The sequence below is a fragment of the Salmo salar genome, chromosome 10, assembly GCF_965601325.2.
Source record: "Salmo salar chromosome 10, fSalSal1, whole genome shotgun sequence".
Classification (NCBI taxonomy): domain Eukaryota; kingdom Metazoa; phylum Chordata; class Actinopteri; order Salmoniformes; family Salmonidae; genus Salmo; species Salmo salar.
In genome coordinates this window covers 72309989-72331697 of record NC_138300.1, presented here as the reverse complement: position 1 = coordinate 72331697, position 21709 = coordinate 72309989, and the positions used below count along the sequence as shown (strand labels likewise).

Here is a 21709-nt window from a genome sequence, read left to right as displayed (position 1 = left end):
ACAGCAAAACATTTAGGCTATATGCAAGTAAAATGGTTGCACGGTAGAGCCCTGTCGATGTAGATTTCACACACACCCATGTGCGCACACCAAACAGACAGCTTTGCCACTAAGATGGTTAAGCAAAATGTACTTTAGATAGACCCAAGTGATTACAGCGGCATCATACTACATGAATGCTGCCTGGGACTGATTTAAATATTCAATTGATGTTCAGGGAGTTATTTCAGAATTGCAACACAGTGTTCATCCCTATATCTAATAGCTTGGAGCTGATGGGGGGGGGCAAACGTCAAGGTGGACCATTAACTTCCCGTCCCACATATCATGCCATCTTTCCCTCTAGACACCAGGCCTGGAGGAGCTAATTCAAAGCTTTAAAACTTCCCCATTATCCGTTAAATAAAATATTCAAAAACTAACACATTTGGACAAAAAGGGCTTCATAACACTATCTATTTGTTCTGTATATTGTTGTATTTTACATTTGTGGGACTATCAGTGTTTTGTTACTTGCAATGTTGTGTTTTTTGAGGACCCAAGGAAGAGTAGCTGCAAAATCTAATGAAGATTCAAATAAACAAAATCAGTAGTGAAACCTACAGTAGTGTGAAAAGGCACTAGAGACCCCCATTATATCATGTTTCAACTAGTAAAGAGACCAATCTAAGCGTGCACGCCCTCTAGGTCCATGTCCTCCCTAAAAGCTTCCGGACATTCTCTTTGACGAGCCCAGCCAGGCAGCACCAGCAAGCTGTCACAGAAGCCCGAGGGGGGAAATGAAAGCTCAAAGCAAGAGTTCCACTTCTCCAGCCAGTGAGGGGGGGGGGGGGGGGGGGGTGTAGTCAAGTCAGGCTCTTCAAGAATACAAAAAGCTACTGATGAGCAAAGCTAAAAAGGACAGGATGCCACCGTCCTCCTCTTGCAAAGCCCAGGCTTTCAAAGACAAACTGGTGAGTGTCAGGGGCTCTTGCACTACTAAAACAGCTAAAAGCTGAAGAGGAAGCCAACTTGTAATTGTTTAAAAAATAAATTGCGCCGTGTTGCTGGATTGTGTTTTCACCATGTAGTTTCTTCCATTCTCATCTCTGTTTCTGTGTATCAGTTGATTCTTTTAACTGGGAAAATCCAAGAAAGTCACGATATTGGCCTGGCTCTTTTAGAAGGCTCATGTAAAAAGCATTTCCTCTGGTTGCAGGTGGTGTTTAAAGGAGGTGGGCCTTAATATCTAATCAGATTATCAGTACATTTTAAAGTACTCTAATTAGCATGATCTTCCTATATAAATATCAATTGTACAAAAACGGATACAAAAAATTATTCAGGTAAAAGACAACAAATGGGCCAATATCAGCCAATAATACCAGTCAACTGATATCAGTATGGCTCTACTCAAAATACAACCAGGAACCCTGGACTCCCAGAGAAGATGAAGGAATGCTATCATTTATGATCCAAAAGAGCCCAACAACCAGGATTCAATAAAGGACCACTACAAATTGTGATACTCAAGGACACAGAATATGCTCTCAGGCTCACACATAGGCCCATTAAATTACAATGTTATTGAGGGATTAAAAACAGGTGTTTGTGCATGGATAAACTATTAAAAAGTAACCTACCTCTAGAATAACTTTCTGGTTCACCAAAACTTAAGCGTCACAGTTTACACTTGAACATGCACCAAGAGTTGGACCCATTACTGACCTGTTACTTCAAGATAGGTACCTTTTCTAATTCAGGTGAACTAAGAGCATGAATGGATTCCTAAGAAGTATTCTATGGACCCTGTGTGTCACCAACCCAGGTTCTGGGCCGGTTTGCTTAGCTACTGCTTATAGCCGTCATGAGGATAAGGCCTAAACAAAAATGTTCTACTTCGAAGAAAAATGTTTTGGCTCAGGCAAATTCTGTGAATCAAGAGGATACACACAAATATTTACATATTGTAGAGGATTCAGTATGTTGTTCCTCAAATAGTGGTTCTGCTGGGTTACACATGCTGCAATAAAAGCAAAGTGTCCATCCTCACTGAGTCATTTTCTTACTGATCTCGCTCGATCTGCAGAAAAGAAAAAATGACTGCTTGCTCTAGGAACAGGTCAGAGCCTTCCCATACACTCTGCCCAGAGTCTGTTGCGTCTCCTTAAAAGGCTAAGATAACGACAAATGAAAGCTCAGAAACTTGACAGTAGTAGTTAGGATCATATTCATCAGTGAGTTCCTTGGTTCACATGGAGAGGGGTGACTGGCTATATGCTGTAACAAGGGCCAGAGGAGCTCAATATCAAGTGAGTGGACATGAGAGACTAGCCATTTCACAAGTCTGAAAGCTATTCGAACCACCAGTGACCGAGTTCATATTAGAGCCTGACCGATAAGTTTTTTGGGGTCCGATACAGATTCCGATTTTTGGGGGCGGGGGAACAAAACCGTGTGATAGTGGTACATCTGCACATCTACTGTTTTACAGCATGAAAATTGCCATCCAAAAATAAATGCGCTTCAAAATGCTGATTTCTTACATTGTGACAATGACACAGCATGAGAATGGCCGCATGTGTTCAGATAAGCAGGAGATATCCTTTTTTGATCAAATTTATTGAATATCGTTATTGGGTGGAATCATCGTCCGCTATCCGTAAAAGGCCAACATCGTCTGATTAGTCTCTAGACAGATAGGTTGCCTCCCACAGTGCACCAATGCTCCATGTTTGTAGAAGTTCCGGCATCTCTTTTAACATCTGGTGCGCAACCTCTAATGTTAAGGGAGTTTTGAGTTTTTGCTCACCTGAGTTAGAATACCTATTATTTACGGAGAGTTTACTTTATTTTTTTCATAGTTCTCCATTTACCACCACAAACCGATGCTGGCACTAAGAACGCACTCAATGAGCTGTATAGGGCCGTAAGCAAACAAAATGGAGATCCAGATGCAGCGCTTCTCGTGGCCGGTGATTTTAACACAGAAACTAAAATCTGTTTTACCAGCATGTCACCTGTGCAACTAGAGGAAACAAGTCCAGATCACCTTTACTCCACACACAAATACATGAAAGGCTGTCCCACGCCCTCCCTTTGGCAAATCTGACGGTAACTTTATCCTCTTGAATCCTGCTGGGATTCATCTGATAACATTGAGGAGTCACCAGCTTCATGAATAAGTGCATCGACGACATCCCCACAGTGACTGTACATCCCAACCAGAAGCCATGGATTAAAAGCAACATCCGCACTGAGCTTACACCTTCAAGGAGCGGGACACTTGTAAAAATACCGTTACGACCTCCGATGAGCCATGAAACAGGCAAAGTGTCAATACAGGACTAAGATCGAATCTGATTATGCTGGCTCAGACGCTCGTCAGATGTGGTAGGGCTTGCAAACTACCACGGATTACAAAGGGAAACCCAGCCACAGGCTGCCAAGTGACGCGAATCTACCAGATGAGCTAAATGCCTTCTATGCTTGCTTTGAAGGCAAGCAACACTGAACCATGCATGAGAGCACCAGCTGTTCCAGACAACTGTGATCTCACACTCCGTAGCCGATGTGAGCAAGACCTTTTAAACAGGTAAACATTCACAAGGCCGCGGGGCCAGACGGCTTACCAGGATACGCATTCAGAGCATGCGCTGACCAGCTAGCAAGTGTCTTCAATGACATTTTCAACCTCTCCCTGACCCAGTCTAATATCTCCATGTTTGAAGCAGACCACCATAAGTTACCTTGTTGTTCATGGACACAGGGACTATCACCCCGTAGCACTCACATCTATAGCTATGAAATGCTTTGAAAGGCTGGTCATTGCTCACATCAACACCATCTTCCCAGACCCACTCCAATTCACATACAGCACCAACAGATGACAAACTCTATTGCACGCCACACTGCCCTCTCCCATCTGGACAAGAGGAACACCTATGAGAGAATGCTGTCCATTAACGCTGAGCTGTAGTCAAACACCATGGTGCCCTCCAAGCTCATCACTAAGCTCAGGACCCTGCAACTTAACACCTCCAAGGGCCTAAAATTAAACACCCTCCACCTACAGGTAGATTTTGGCATTGGCGGGTAAGATGACTATTTCACCAGCCACGTTGGCAGTTGGTCAGGGCTCCACAGCGCAAACATTTCACTCGCATTTGTGAATATAAATAGTCAAGTATGATCACATTTATAGCAAAACAAGATCTTCAGTAGCTGTTTTCAAAGCATTTCATGCGTTTTGTTTTTAATACCTAGTAATTGATCACAAAGTCAAACAACTACAAATCCTACAGCCTATCCCACCTCGTGCTGCAACACTGCATGTAAAGAAATTATTTGAAAATACATTTTTAGAAACAGGCATAAAAGTTGGTCTAATTTACTTGAAAACAAAAAAGTCTACTGAAGTGAGACTTTATCCTTGTGTTTCTTGGCCATTTACATTGAAAAACAACCTAGCTTTTGAATAAAACAATGCGAGTTGCAACCACTAGGGAAAAGGCAATGCTGACACCGCTACTAGTCAGACACTCAATCTCACAGGCACAAACATAACTGGAGTTGCGTTACCACGGTAACCCCATGCCCTTAAAGGGGCAGGTGAACATTTGTCTCATCTGTGACATTTTGGTTAAAAGACTCGGGTCACAAAAAATACAAAAAATAAAAAATTACACAAATTCTTACTAGTTATACATTTGTTTTAGAAACATTACAAAAGCATGTGCATCTGTTTTTCCGTTTTGTTGGTGTAATTATAGCTAACAAAAATACTTTGACTGGTTGGCACAGTGGCCGGTGGACAATTTAAAATAATTTTAGGCCCTATCTGCAACGCTGACCCTCAACACAGGGGCCCTAAGAGGTATGTCTTTAGTCTCCTCCTGTACGCCCTGTTCAATCCCAACTGCGTGGCCGCGCACTACACCACAATCATTAAGTTCGCGGATGACACGATGGCGGTAGGCCTGATCGCTGACAAATGAGTCAGCCTATAGGGAGGAGGTCATTGACCTGGTAGTGTGGTAGAACCACTTTTGGCAGCGATTACAGCTGTGAGTCTTTCAGAGATTTCCACACCTGGATTGCTTCACATTTGCCCATTATTCAAGCTTTGTCAAATTGGTTGTTGATCATTGCTTGACAACCATTTCAGGTCTTGTGCTAGATTTTCAAGTATATTTAACTGTCTTCTTGGTAAGCAACTCCAGTGTAGAGTTGCCCTAGTGTTTTAAGTAATTTTCCTACTGAAAGGTGAATTTGTCTCCCAGTGTCTGTTGCAAAGCAGACAAACACATTTCTCTAGGGTTTTTCCTGTGCTTAGCTCCATCACATTTTTATCCTGAAAAACTCCAGTCCTTAGAAATTACAAGCATTCCCATAACATGATGCAGCCACCACTATGATTAAAATTATGGAGAGTGGTACTCAGTAATGGGTTGTATTGGATTTGCCCCAAACATAACGCTTTGTATTCAGGACATAAAGTTAAATATCCTTGCTAAATGTTTGGCCTTTTTACTTTAGTTCCTTATTGCAAACAGGATGCATGTTTTGAAATATTTGGATTCCGTCATTTAGGCTGATATTTTGGAGTAACTACAATGTTGATCCATCCTCAGTTGTTTTCTCCTATCACAAGCATTAAACTGTTTCAATTAATTAATGTCACCATGCTCAAAAGAGACATTAAATGTCCGTTTTTTTCACTGCTTGACCGAGTTACCTTACAGTGTGGGGTACAGAGATGAGGTAGTCATTCAAAAATCATGTTAAACACCATTATTGAAAACAGTGATTCCATGCAACTTATGAACTCACTCAAGCACATTTTAAACACCTTAACTTATGGAGGCTTGCCATAACAAAAGGGGTTGAATACTTCAGTCAAGACATTTCAGCTTTTCATTTTTAAATATTTCACTTTGACATTTAGGGGTAGTCTGTAGGCCAGCGAAAAAGAAAAATTCAAGTTTAAAAAAAAAAAATGGAATCAATAAAAACTTAATGTGGAAAACATCAAGGGTATTAGGGATGCAAATTTCTGTTAATTTTGTTCTCACATAGGCGTTCCTTTTGTCCAGGTAGGAAAGGGCAGTGTGGAGTTCAATTAAGATTGCATCATCTGTGGATCTGTTGGGAGGTATGTGAATTAGGGTGGATCTAGGGTCTCCGGGATGATGGTGTTGATGTGAGCCATGACCAGTCTTTCAAAGCACTTCATGGCCACCGACGTGAGTGCTACGGGGCAGTAGTCATTCCCTTTCTTGGGCACAGGGACTATGGTGGTCTGCTTGAAACATGTAGGTATTACAGACTCGGTCAGGGAGAGGACGAAAATGTCAGTGAAGACGAGAGGTCGACCGATTAATCGGAATGGCCGATTTCAAGTTTTCATAACAATCGGTAATCGGCATTTTTGGACACCGATTATGGGCGCTTACATTGCACTCCACGAGGAGACTGCGTGGCAGGCTGACTACCTGTTATGCGAGTGCAGCAAGGAGCCAAGGTAAGGTGCTAGCTAGCATTAAACCTCATAAAAAAATAAATTTTACCATAATCACTAGTTAAACTAGTAATATCGTCAACCATGTGTAGTTCTCGCTTGTCCTGCGTTGCATATAATCGATGCGGTGCCTGTTAATTTATCATTGAATCACAGCCTACTTCGCCAAACGGGTGATTTAACAAGCGCGTTGGCGGAAAAAAAAAAGCAATGTGTACCTAACCATAAACAATGCCTTTATTAAGATCAATACACAAGTATATATTTTTAAACCTGCATATTTAAGAAATTCATGTCAGCAGGCAATATTAACTAGGGAAATTATGTCCCTTCTCTTGCGTTCTGTGCAAGCAGAGTCAGTGTATATGCAGCAGTTTGGGCCGCCTGGCTCGTTGCGAACTGTGTGAAGACTATTTCTTCCTAACAAAGACCGTAATTAATTTGTCAGAACTGTACATAATTATGACATAACATTGAAGGTTGTGCAATGTAACAGCAATATTTAGACTTAGGGATGCCACCCGTTCGATAAAATAAGTAACAGTTCCGTATTTCACTCAAAGAATAAACGTTTCGTTTTCGTAATGATCATTTCCGGATTTGACCATATCTAAGGCTTGTATTTCTGTGTGTTATATATTACAAGTCTATGATTTGATAGAGCAGTCTGACTGAGCGGTGGTAGGCAGCAGCAGGCCCGTAAGCATTCATTCAAACAGCACTTTCCTGCATTTGCCAGCAGCTCTTCGCTGTGCTTCAAGCATTGCGCCGTTTATGACGTCAAGCCTATCAACTCCCGAGATTAGGCTGGCAATACTAAAGTACCTATTAGAACATCCAATAGTCAAAGATATGAAATACAAAATGGTATAGAGAGAAATAGTCATAACTACAACCTAAAACTTCCTACCTGGGAATATTGAAGACTCATGTTAAAAGGAACCACCAGCTTTCATACGTTCTCAGCAAGGAACTTAAACGTTAGCTTTAAAAAAAACATTTTTTAACATGGCACATATTGCACTTTTACTTTCTTCGCCAACACCTTGTTTTTGCATTATTTAAACCAAATTGAACATGTTTCATTATTTATTTGAGACTAAATAGATTTTATTAATGTATTATATTAAGTTAAAAGTGTTCATTCAGTATTGTAATTGTCATTATTACAAATAAATAAAATAAATATTTATAAAAAAATAAATTAAAAAAAGTCTCTGAATGTCCTTGAGTGACCCAGCCAGAGCCCAATTGGATGTCTCTAGAGAGACCTGAAAATAGCGTCGCAGTGACGCTCCCCATCCAACCTGAGAGCTTGAGGGTCTGCAGAGAAGAATGGGAGAAACTCCCCAAATACAGGTGTGACAAGTTTGTAGCGTCATACCCAAGAAGACTCGAGGCTGTGATCGCTGCCAAATGGTGCATCAACAAAGCACTGAGTAAAGGGTCTGAAAACTTATGTAAATGTAATATTAAAGTTGTAGAAAAAGGGGTCTGAACACTTTCCGACTCATTACTGCTGCAGTGCTTGTTGTAGTGCTGACTAGAAATAGGAAGAACATATTTTATGGCTTATAAAAAATGTTTTAAAAAAGGGTTGAACAGTGTTGACAGCGCTGAGTAAGAACTTGAACGCACTCATAAAAACAACATCTCTTTGCTGTATTCGTTGACAGTCTCTAGTCATGGTTGTAAAAATCTCACAGTATCAACTTTGCTGTAGCTTTCTTTTATGCCTGTTACGTTACCGCAGACATGGTCATCTGAGCCATCCGATTGGCCAGTGGTAGGCCTATAGTGCACTTGATTTGCTCTCTGTGCCCACCTGAAATGCAGTGTTTGTACCTTCAGACACATGAAATGGTTCAAAATGGCAACAGTTTGCTTTCCTGGAGCGCAAGGCAGCTGAATCGGGTGCGCCTTCCGCAAAATCCAGAGAGAATAATAAAAATTAAAAAAAGGAACTCAAAGCTTTGTTTTTTTTTTTTTTTTACAGAAATGTTTGACGATCGACTAGGAATGCATTGGAGATCAACCAGTTGATCGTGAGCAACAGGTTGGTGACCACTGTTCTAGAAAGTTGATTGAAGTACAATCTGTTGCTTCTCTCGGTAGGCTGATATTTCAGCATGTCAGTCTCGGGGCTACTGCACACGCAAAGCTTAGAGGGAACATTGCCTGTGAGTAAGCATTTCACTGTTACTCTCCACCTGTTTACGAAGCATGTGACAAAAAAAAAAGGCATAAATGCATTTTTGGTCATTTAGAAAATTCTGCATTTTTATATAAAAATACAAATCTAAATACTCAAAAAAAGACCTAAAAACAGTCTAACACTTACCTGACAAACAGCCAGGCAAGTGTTATAAAGGGCCCAGACGTGTTTGGGTGAACTTCCCCTTTAAAAACATCTTTCCATACACAAACAAGGTACAAGAGTAGTGAATTGATGTTGGCTTCAGCTGTAAGCTAGCAAGGAAAGCTATCGGTATCTTCTTCCCATTGTATGCAGTGTTCTAGCCTGTACTAGAGATTGTTTGGGAACAGTCAGTAATTAACAGTTTCAACATTTCTACATGCCATGTTGCATTATTCAAGTGTGTTAATTTCTGATACAGTACAGACTCCCAGTGAGATCAGTGGTTCCTCATGGCAGGCAACAGCTAGCAATGAGTAAGTGGCACAGGCAGGCAAGAGGAGGCATGAACGGTGTACTCACACTATAAAAGGATTGGCTTTGCTGATAGACTTGATCCTCTCAAATCAGTAGACGCCACGAGAAACCGTTTTGAAGAACTACAGAAATGTTGGTATACCGTGCATCACTACTAGGATATACAGGCCAGAATCTAAAAGAAACCAGCCAGGCCTTAGTGTTGCAAAATGTATGAGCAGTTAATATTAGAAATGTTAAAGGTGATTCATATGTAACATGATCATGATTATTGCTGAGACACTTCGACATTAGCCATATGTGGAGAGTGCCATCCTATTCCGTTCAGTCCCATTTGGCACAAGTCGATCCTAACAGGAAGTCTCGTGCGTCATTCTTTCTATCCCCCACTCGCTCTTTCTTCCTGTTAAGCTTCCTGGGAGCCGACTGACTGCCTGCCCCCTCCCCCAACACACACACAAAGTATCCCCACAACAGCAGCATCACTCCAGTGGAAATGTTTTTAACAGCTGCCTATAAGTGAAGTTCCACCATACTAGCAGAGTCCCCCAGAGGCCCCCTGTTACAACCGGACACAACCAGGCTGAGGATCTAATAACCCAGCCTACAGGCGTTCAGCCCTCCACCATGGCTGGGACCGCAGAGGAAATGAAGTCCCCAGATAAGACTTACTGCCTGCCGGCCAGATGAGCCACAGGGATTGGGAAATGGGATTAGGGCCTGGAAAGTGTAAAGAGCATCATTACCAACAGGCTGGAAAAAAGGAACATCAGCCTTTATAGCATGAATAGACCTACAATAGGTCAACCAGCTCCTTTTTATGCTGTGGATAAATGTTAATCATATGGACAATACCACTCAAGCAATAGATAGCCTATCATTATATAATACCAGTTCCCTGCCTGGTTTAAAAAATTTTTTTAGAGGCAACAGCTTGGCATGGATATATTGACCTGTACTAGCCATATTGTTGTGTGGCATGTTAAGGGTTAAGGGGGATGTGTGGGCTAAGTGCATCAATGCAAATATAAAGTGAGCGCACAAATCATTGCTTTTGAGATTCTTGCCCTTATTTAATTTAACCTTTATTTAAAAAGGCAAGTCAGTTAAGAACAAATTCTTATTTACAATGACAGCCTACGAACAGTGGGTTAACTGCCTTGTTCAGGGGCAGAACGACAGATTTTTACCTTGTCAGCTCCGGGATTCGAACTAGCAACATTACGGTTAGTGGACCAATGCACTAACCACTTGGCTACCTGCTAGACTATTCGTTTCTAATGCTATAGCATTTCATTGACTGTCTACATTCGCGGAAATCAAGCTACCATTGTGTTTTTCAATAGCTATAATAAACCACAAACAATCCATTGTAATATTTTGAATTTTCATGTTAGAAGCATCGTCAACCTATGCGACAATGTAAAGGCCTGTGCCATAAATGTATACAATGTTTGTGATCGGGATGCCTGCGTCGCAACAATTTAACCATTTAAGAGCGTAACTTGCAGTAGTGGTGTAGGTAGCCTAAAGAGTTAGACATTAAGGTCGTTGTAATTACATTTTCCCTTTAAGGTCTGAACTGCAGGGTGCCGTGATCAGGACACCGCGGAGTCGGCGGGAGATGGGTCGTTAAACGTACCAGAATACGGGGATGGGAGAGGGCGCTGTACTCCTAATTACACATTGAGAAAGAACAATTAAATACTGCTAGATTTTAATTAAACTTCAATTGTCTATAGCAATGCATTCTAGGCTAGCTAATGCTAAAGAAAACCGTTGGATTCGACAACACTTCCGGTTACTCACGCCAATGCGTGGCGTCGTATTTTCATGGAATCCAATGGCCTGCTACAGTAACGATAGGCTCGTATTAACAGTAAATTATTGGGCTAACATACTGTCACTTGCGGTTCTGGGGTGGGGGGCAGTGCCCCTGTGACAACAATTTTGGACCCCCTTGTGCCCCCCCTAAATGTGGAGTATGAAATCATTTTTACATAACACATTTTTGCTATCGTTCTTTTTTTTTTTTTACATCCGTTATTAGACAGTGGCAACTCGGAACACTAATTTAACCCAAACATTTTCTAGAGGGACGGCTTTAGGCGGAACACAACAGTATCGTACCACATGCAATCTGCATTATGAACATGGTCTTTTGCCTACTAATGCAGTGAAGATAAAGATATGACAACAATAACGTCTAATGTAACTGGCCCCTCTAACAGTACAACTGGCCCCAGCTTTGCCGCCCCCCCCCAGTTGAAATGGTCTCCCCAGTTGAAATGGTCTAGAACCGCCACTGCATACTGTACCACACCATTCAGACTAGAGAGAAGAAATTAACGAAAGTCGGATTCTGGCTATGGTAGGCTACCTGGAATGCAACTACTTTAGACACACACACAATATTTTTTTATTATTTTCAAAATTACCTGTTCTTCCTCCGCTGACAAACTGGCTGCCATTCTTCAGTCTCGTTCTTGAGATTTTGACACCTTAATTCTTCAATTTGGTGGCCTTTTTTTCCTTTTCCTAAAGGTAAACGACGACAGTCCTATCCTCGTACCGGGCAGTACATCAACCGGTTTTGCCTAGGTTACTGGCATTTCACAAAACGGAAATGTTCCTCATATAGAAATGGAAAATGTATACTGTTTTTCTTTGTCTGGCCTGTTTGAGTCGAATAAGAAATTATATGGAATCTTCCATCAAAATACTCATGCATGAGCGAAAATCGCTGTTGTGTCAAATCTTCTCGAGTATTGAAGAAAATAGTCCTCAACAGTTTGGCGTTTCTCTGGGACGAATCGCAATTGATCGAATCTGACCCATTTGTCCAGCCAGTAAAGTCCCCCACCTTTGCTAAGAATCAAGAGTAAAGTCAAAAGGCATGGTGTTCAATCTTTTATTCTCTACGTACGTCGCCTGGACGACTATTCTGCCAGCAGCACTAATGACGTCACTTTCTATGGAAATGAGAAACCTTCAAAATAAAAGCCTGCATTTCAAAACATTGCGAGGTAGATAACTCTTTAAAAAGATTGGTGTTTGTAACCAGAATTTAAGAAGGAATGTATGTATGTATGTATGTATGTATGTATGTATGTATGTATGTATGTATGTATGTATGTATGTATGTATGTTTCATATATATATATACAGACCACTATTGAAAAATACTATGTTCAGGCTGGTATGTTGACAATATTGGTGTTATAGTGAACATAAATATTGTTTATGCCGATGATTGATTTGATTGAATTTTACAATCAAATGTATTTATAACACCCTTTTTACATCAGCAGATGTCACAAAGTGCTTATACAGAAACCCAGTTTAAAACCCCAAACAGCAAGCAATGCAGATGTAGAAGCATGGTGTCAAGAAAAATTCCCTAGAAAAGGCAGGAACCTAAAAAGAAACAGATGAAGCAGGCTCTGAGGGGTGTCCAGTCCTCTTCTGGCTGTGCCAGATGGAGATTATAAGAGTACATGGCCATTAAGTTCTTCAAGATGTTCAAACGTTCATAGATGACCAGCAGGGTCAAATAATGGTTGTAGAGGGTGCAACAGGTCAGCACCTCAGGAGTAAATGTCAGTTGGCTTTTCATAGCCGAGCATTCAGAGGTCGAGACAGCAGGTGCAGTAGAGAGTAGAGAGGGAGACCGAGAGGGTCGAAAATAGCAGGTCTGGGACAAGGTAGCACGTCCGGTGAACAGGTCAGGGTTCCATAGCCACAGGCAAAACAGCAGAAACTGGATCAGCAGCACGACCAGGTGGACTGGGTGTAACAGTGTAGGTTCCGTCCATCTCTTCGCCCCAACCCGGGCTCGAACCAGGGACCCTTGCACACATCAACAACTGACACCCACGAAGCATCGTTACCCATCGCGCCACAAAAGCCTCGGCCCTTGCAATGCAAGGGGAAACCCTACTTCAAGTCTCAGAGTGAGTGACGTCACTTATTGAAACGCTATTAGCGCGCACCACCGCTAACTAACTAGCCATTTCACATCGGTTACATGGGGACGGAGACAGCCAGGAGTCATCAGGCCAGGTAGACCTGAGGCATGGCCCTAGGGCTCAGGTCCTCCAGGAGGAGAGAGAGAGAGAGAGAGAGAGAGAGAGAGAGAGAGGAGAATTAGAGGGAGCACACAAAGACCGCTACTTCAATGCAGACAAGAAGGACAGATAGGACAGACTGACCATAGCCCTCCAAGTGGGGTTGGGAGTACTCAGTAGGGTCCGTAGAATCTATCAATGTTTTTTTTTCATGGGTCACTGAGGTCTAAATACATAGCAGCACAATACGCACTCAATTCTCAAAAAACCTAATGAATATCATCCAGGATATTAGTACACAACATAATGACACTTTCAGAACAGCAATTATTTACAAGTAACAAATAGGGAAGCACAGATATGACATTTTTGGCCAATACAGATATCCAATATTTTCCTTGCCAAAAAATCTGATACCGATAACCGATATTTAACATTTTAGCGGCCTTTTAAGCATTCTAGTACAGTTAAATAGTTGATAAACACACACACACACCAAAAAGTTAGTTTGTTGTCATTTACGTATGTCCTCATTACCAGTAAAACATAATCAACACCTATTTCTTTCACTTACTTGCTGTGCTGTTTCGTTGTTCTTTTGTTCAGTTGTTTCATTCTCAGCCAGGATTTCATCATACATGTCAAGCAGTGAAGTTTCAGCTCTGTCTGTCCGTGGCCTCTCTTCCTCGGTGCGCACTGTCACTGTGTCCGTTTCCATCTTGTCCAGCTGTGTCTGTAACATTTCACGAAAACCCTGTTTCTTGTCTGCATCGAAGTAGCGGTCTTTGTACCTAGCATCGAGCATGGTGGCGAGGCTCAGAGAGAATGCCACGAATCGCTTGTTCACAGTCTCTAGTAGAGTACTTTTCTAAGTTAACCCCACGGTCTGTTGGCAGTTTTGTTGAGCAGGCGTTTCAATGCCATGACAGAGGGTATCACGTTTGCTGCAGACGCAGTTGATTAGCTTATTTCTCAAGTTAGTTGTTCGAATAGAGCTAGGAGTGTTTTCATGTTTCAAACATGTTCTCAAATGCCATTGAAATGGCATCAGCGGTATGAGAACCAGCACATTCTTGAGCATGCAATACGGCTTTCCTCAGTACGAAATCCTCGTCGAACCACTGTGCTGTCAGACTCAGCATGCTCATGGGGCTGACGCGATGTCCAAATGTCAGTCGTGAAGCTAATAGCAGTGACAGCCATAGCAAGTAGCTCATAGATGATAGTTTCAACAATACTGTGTAACTCCGGTAGGGCAACGTCTGAAAAATGGCGCCTACTTGGTAGTGTGTACCGGAGCTCAAGGTGCTCGACCAGTCGGCGAAAGCCAACATCTTCCACGACAGAGAACGGTTGATTGTCAAGGGCAATGAATTCCATTATCTTGGCGTTAATGTATTTCGCCTTTGAGTTGTCTCGCTGAAATTTTCTTACTCTTCCACACAGCAGAAATTGTGGGCTAGGTTAGTAATGCTTTGAATGTGTAGCGCTATATTTTTCATGCCGTCATTACGTCATCTACCTACGTTATATAGGTATGAACGTCAGCTTTGACATTGGTTTTGCACATCGGTGTTAAACTAGACATCGGGCAGATGCCGATGTTGGCATTTTGAGCTAATATCGTCAGATTCCAATATTCTTACCGATATCTCGTGCAACCCTAGCAATTTAATCAATTTTAGAATAAGGCTGTAACGTAACAAAATGTGGAAAAAGTCAAGGTCTGAGTACTTTCCGACGGCACTGTATGTGTTGCTTATATAACAAGGTTAGCAGTATACAGTAAGGGCTATTCAACTTTTTTTTTTTAAACAAGAGTATTAGCAAGTTATATTGTGGTGATTATCAAGGTCAGCGACGTTATTTTCTGTACAGTTTTAAAATGCATTACAAGAGACTGTCTGCTGCATTCTTCAAGCTTAAAACCCTTCAACTAATTTCCCCTCTAACTCATAAAATAGTCTCTCATGCCATTGTGACACTGTATTCACATTGCACTCTAAGTCTTTAGAGAACAATCACACATTTACACCACAACGACTACCGTCTGACAGTTTTCTAAAATGGGGGCACTGATGAAAAAATTCATAGTTTAGTGTCACATTTACCACAACTCCATGCATTGCCAGAGACTAATGCCAGGTATTTCTGAATTGAGAGTAGTGTATCCTCTACTCTTTCATACTGGCTTCAGGAATCCATCATAAGATCTAAAGTAATGCAATTACTACTACATGTTGCATATCTATGGCTATAACTTTCCAATGTGACTAAGTTCACTGGCCCTATCACATGCTTAAAACCTCACCAGTTGTGGGATGTTCTAGGCACATTTGGCATAACTGCTTTGGTGTCACAAAACCGACTGTGTAACTCTCTTCTGGCCTGTCTACCTTCACAGTAATGTAATTGGAGCATGGATGACATTAGGGCTGACAGAGCTTGACCACTGAAAGCCGTTAGCAGTATTACACTAATTTGTCACTGTACTATTCAGTGCCCCATGAAATAACACCATACATACACTGAGTGTACCAAACATTAGGAACACCTTTCTAATATCGGTCAGTCTGTCATGGAAAGAGCAGGTGTTTCTAATGTTTTGTATACTTCATGTAGATTCTACTCCCAACCCCACTTTTACTTTGGCAAAGAGTTTAAAAAAAAACTTTCCATAAGCAAATATGTCATTTATAGGCTTGCAGTGTATTGCATTGGGACCACTGGAATGGGTGGAGTAAAAAGTGCTGCTGGGTATATAGACCTAAGTCCCCCAATAAATACAACATATATAGATTCCACAGACCCTACTGAGTAATCCTAACCCCACATTTACATCGGCACATAGAGTAGTTCTTTCTCCATAAGCCAATATGTAATTTATATGCAGTGCATTCAATTCCAGTGGGTGGAGTAAGGAGTCATTAGCATTCTGTATTAAACCTGTTGCCCAGCACATTAGACCAATTTAAGTTTTGTAGACAATATTGAGTAATTCCAATGACATATTTGTATTTTATTAAAAGTGTATTTCTTTACATTTAGCCTACACAATAGCTTTCAACATACCAGTGTTGATGTAAACGTTCTACAGAAATACTTGTATAAATAATACAATATAAAAAATAATAGTACGTGAAATGATCCATACATTAAAAGGTGGTTGCAGTGCTGTGAAAAACAGTTGTACTGCACCAGAGTGCAAAAAAAGATTGATATTCCAAGTTTAGCATGTCTTAGTGGAGGGACTCTTATTATAATTTTTTTAAATCCGCGATCGTGCTGCCAGCGTAATACACTATATACAAAAGTATGTGGACACACCTTCAAATTTGTGGATTCGGCTATTTCAGCCAAACCAGTTGCTAACAGGTGTATACAATCAAGCACACAGCCATGCAATCTCCATAGACAAACATTGGCAGTAGAATGGCCTGACTGAAGAGCTCAGTGACTTTCAACGTGGCACTGTCATAGGATGCAACCTTTCCAACATGTCAGTTTGTCAAATGTCTGCCCTTCTAGAGCTGCTCCGGTCAACTGTAAGTGCTGTTATTGTGAAGTGGAAACATCTAGGAGCAACTATGGCTGAAGTGGTAAGCCACACAAGCTCACAGAAACGGGACCGCCGAGTGCTGAAGCGCATAGAGTGTAAAAATCATTTGTCCTCGGTTACAACACTCACTACCGAGTTCCAAACTGCCTCTGGAAACAACGTCAGCACAAGAACTGTTGGCCGAGCAGCTGCACACAAGCCTAAGATCACCATGCGCAATGCCAAGCGTCAGCTGGAGTGGTGTAAAGCTCGTCGCCATTGGACTCTGGAGCAGTGGAAACGCGTTCTCTGAATCTGTCACGTCCTGACCAGCAGATGGAGCTATTGTATTAGTTTTGGGGTCAGGACGTGGCAGTTTTTGTGTATGTGAATGATTGTGTTGTTGATTGGGACTTCCAATTGAAGGCAGGTGTGTTGAGTTGCCTTTGATTGGAAGTCCTATATAGGTGTGTGTGTTTTTCTTTGGGGTTGTGGGTGGTTGTTTTTGCACTGCGTTTCATAGCATGCAGAACTGTTGCTGGTGTCACCTTTATTGTTTTGTCAAGTGGATGCTTTACTCCTTTTTAAAAAATTAAATATGAGTATTCACATACCTGCTGCGCCTTGGTCTTCTCTCCATGACAACTTCTGTTACAGAATCACACTTCACTATCTGGCATTCCGACAGACAAATCTGGGTTTGGCGTATGCCAGGAGAACACTACCTGCCCGAATGCATAGTGCCAAATGTTACATTTGGTGGAGGAATAATGGTCTGGGGCTGTTTTTCACGGTTCGGGCTAGGCCCCTTAGTTTCAGTGAAGGTAAATCTTAACGCTACAGCATACAATGACATTCTAGATGATTCTGTGCCTCCAACTTTGTGGCAACAGTTATGTTTCAGCATGACAATGCCTCCGTGCACAAACAAGGTCCACACAGAAATGGTTTGTCGAGATCGGTGTGGAAGAACTTGACTGGCCTGCACAGAGCCTTGACCTCAACCCCATTGAACACATTTGGGATGAATTGGAACCAACTGCAAGCTTAATTGCCTAACATCAGTGCCCGACCTCACTAATGCTCGTGGCTGGATGGAAGCAAGTCCCCGCAGCTGTTTTCCAACATTTAGTGAAAATCCTTCCCAGGAGAGTGGAGGCTGTTATAGCAGCGAAGGGGGGACCAACTCCTTATTTATTCCCATGATTTTGGAATGAGATGTTCGACGAGCAGGTGTCCACATCATTTTTGTTATGTTGTGTATTTATGGGAATATCCTGCTGCCAGGAGAATGGTAATGTCGCCTGGTGAGGCACAGATTCTTAGATATAACAACTCAACCCTCTGGTGGCCACAAGGAAGTACAGTTAAACTTGCCTTCTTTCATTAATAAAAATAGAATAGGAAAATCACAATTGTGTTTCTTGCACACACCTTGATGTGAATTCAATGCATAATGAATTACAGTTTGACCAAAGATTGAGTTCATGGAACAGCAGGGACTGTGAGGACACACAAACACACACACGCACACTAACACTCACTTTATACTTATAGTTGTGTTGTTTGTATTATTATTTTGTTGTTGTATTGTATATCGTTGAATTTTACATTTGTGTGACTGTCCTTGTCTATCAGTGTATCAGTTACTAGTCATGATTTTAGTTTTTTGTGGACCCCAGGAAGAATAGCTGCTGCTTCGGCAAAAGCTAATGGGGATCCGAATAAACCAATTAGATGAAACCAGCTGATAATGATTCAAACATTGCAATGTTATTTTCAGCTGTTTAATAAAAGTGAGTCACCTTTAAACTCCTAGAATTAAAAAGATATTGGAAACTTTAACATTCTAATCAGAAGATAGCCTACCTATACAATTGGATTAAAGAACATTTAGGTACAAAGTTTCTTTGTGACCATCACTACCAGTCAGTAGGAAGATGTCTACATGTAGGCCTAGGCCAATATGCTTGAATTGAGTGATCCATTGCATTTAGAAGTCAAGAGACAGGCCCCACATTCTCCCATGTAGTGGAAAGCAATGCATTTTGGGAAACTGCAATGAAGGATCCCAAATTGTCAGATAGAACACATGGAAGCCTTAAACGGCAGTTCTGCGGATTTTCAACCTCATATTTATTATCTCCAACACCAAACCAGTGTCTGCATACAGTAGCAGTCAAATGTCAACACACACCTACTCATTCCATTTTTTAATTTTTGTAAAAACAATTTTCTACATTGTACAATAGTAGTGAAGACATCAGAACTATGAAATAACACATATGGAATCATGTAGTAACCAAACAAAAAAAGAGAAACAAATCAAAATATATTTTATATTTGAGATTCTTCAAAGTAGCTACCCTTTGCCTTGATGACAGCTTTGCACACTCTTGGCATTCTCTCAACCATCTTCACACTGGAATGCTTTTCCAACGTTCTTGAAGGTGTTCCCACATATGCTGAGCACTTGTTGTCTGCTTTTCCTTCATTCTGCGGTCCAACTCACCCCAAACAGGTTGAGGTTGGGTGATTGTGGAGGCCAGGTCATCTGATGCAGCACTTCATTACTCACCTTCTATAAAATATTTGTATTTGTTTTCACTTTTTTGGTTACTACATGGTTCCATATGTGTTATTTAAGTCTTCACTTATTCTATTTTTTTTCTCCACATTTTATTTAACCAGGTAGGCTAGTTGAGAACAAGTTCTCATTTACAACTGCGACCTGGTCAAGATAAAGCAAAACATTGCAACACAAACAACAACACAGAGTTACACATGGAATAAACAAACACACAGTCAATATTACAATAGAAAAAGTCTATATACAGTGTGTGCAAATGAGGTAGGATAAGGGAGGTAAGGCAATAAATAGGCCATAGTGGCGAAATAATAGATGTGCAGAAGATGAGTGTGCAGATAGAGATACTGGGGTGCAAAGGAGCAAAATAAAAAATAAAAATAATAAAAATGATCTGTAGTTAAAAAGAAGAAAAACGGTGTTTTTCAAAACCTGCAACAAGTTTCTAGCCAGATAGAGGATATTTGTGTACTCCCCACATCACCTCAAATCTCATAGTGTTTGAAAATCACCTTTTAAAATGTTTTAACTTTTGGTGATGTCATCGGGTAGAACCCACATGAAAAATACTATAGTACACTATGGTCTAAATACCATAGTAGTACTATGTTTATATACAATAGGATTCGTAGTGTTTTTGCAGACTTTACTCTGTTATTCACTGTAGTGTTTTTGCGGACACGACTAATATATTATAGTATTCACTGTAGCGTCTTTGTGGACTTTACTGTAGTATAGTATTCACTGTGGTGTTTTTGCAGACATGACTGTAGTATTCACTGTAGTGTTTTTGCCGACATGACTAGTACACTATAGTATTTACTGTAGTGGTTTTGCGGACATGTCTGTAGTATACTATAGTATTCACTGACTAGTGTTTTTGCGGACATGACTAGTATACTATAGTATTCACTGTAGTGTTTTGGCAGACATGACTGTAGTATACTGTAGTTGTCACTGTAGAGTTTTTGCGGACATTACTAGTATACTATTTACTGTAGTATTCACTGTAGTTTCTTGCAGACATGACTGTAGTATTTACTGTACTAGTGTTTTTGCAGACTTGACTAGTATACTATAGTATTCACTGTAGTGTTTTTGCAGCCATCGCTAGTATGCTATAGTATTCACTGTAGTGTTTTTGCGGACATGATGGTAACACCAGCCAACTAGTGTTAGCTAAAATGGCACAACTACCAGACTTCTACAGTTACTGTTTAATGAGGGGAACACTTCAACCAGAACATAAGACAAAGTTTTGTGACAGGCCACCTATTGAGTTAGGTCAGCAGTTTTGAGCAATCCAACGGACCAGACAACACCTTAGCAAAAATATAAAAATTGTATTACAATTGTGACATTTAAGCATTACAGGTTTTAGGCCCTTTAAAGGGAAACAGTACAGAGGCAGATAAAGAACAAGCAAAGCTTATTCAAGTTCAGGATTAGGTTTGCTTGTTTGACACCGACAAATGTCAAACATTACCAAGAGTACACCAACAGGACTTCTTAGATCTGTTAATTCCACTAGATAGTTTTCCGAAATACAACAGCGCTTTCACAGAGATTCAGCTGACCACAAGATGACCAAAAACAGTGACAAACAATACTGTACTTCTGATGGTAAAAAAGAAAGAACTGTTAACCACTGCATTTCAATAAACAATAGATATTTTAGAAATACAAATTAATTGACTTAAAGACAGTCACCTTATTGGAGGGCGCTGCCAATAAACTTCCTGGACCTCAAACCAGCAAAACCTCTACAAACAAAAGGACATTATTGCAGTAGCTTTACATAATGAACATCTTGAATATTGTCCCACATGAATAAACTCACTGATGGTCAAACTGAACACATACCATTAAGAACAATCAACCACACCCCAAACATCTCTTCAAGAAAGCATGGTCACAAAATGGTTGCTCACAGAAATAAAGCACCAGCACCAGCACCAGCACCAGCACCAGCACCAGAACCAGAACCAGAACCAGAACCAGCACCAGCCTATACACCCAATGGACCTTTCAGATACTACACTTTCTGCTGAACATGGCCAAGGGGTGCTTTTATACATTTCCTGCATGTCCTCCCCTAACAAGGGTGCCCAGGGAAACACTGACCTAAACTTTGGTTCCTAGCCTGTCACACAATATTGTTCAGTTACAAGATTGTAACTGATTGATGTTTAGGTGAGGTTATGGTGATGGTGATGCCCATCTACTGTGGGACTCCACAGGTAGCCTAGTGGTTAGAGTGTTGGGCCAGTAAATGAAAGGTTGCTAGATCGAAATCCCCGAGCTGACAAGGTAAAAATCTGTCGTTCTGCTCCTGAACAAGGCA

General features: G+C 41.1%; 1 protein-coding gene across 1 annotated transcript in view; it reads right to left on the bottom strand.

The window, feature by feature from the left end:
- ptpn9a (protein tyrosine phosphatase non-receptor type 9a) overlaps window positions 1-12130 on the bottom strand; it is a 46787-nt gene extending 34657 nt beyond the window's left edge. Inside the window, exon 1 of the mRNA XM_014124057.3 lies at window positions 11612-12130. Coding sequence (XP_013979532.1) covers window positions 11612-11644 — 33 coding nt within the window. The 5' untranslated portion in view covers window positions 11645-12130. The remainder of the gene's footprint in view (window positions 1-11611) is intronic.
- Window positions 12131-21709: the final 9579 nt, after the last annotated feature.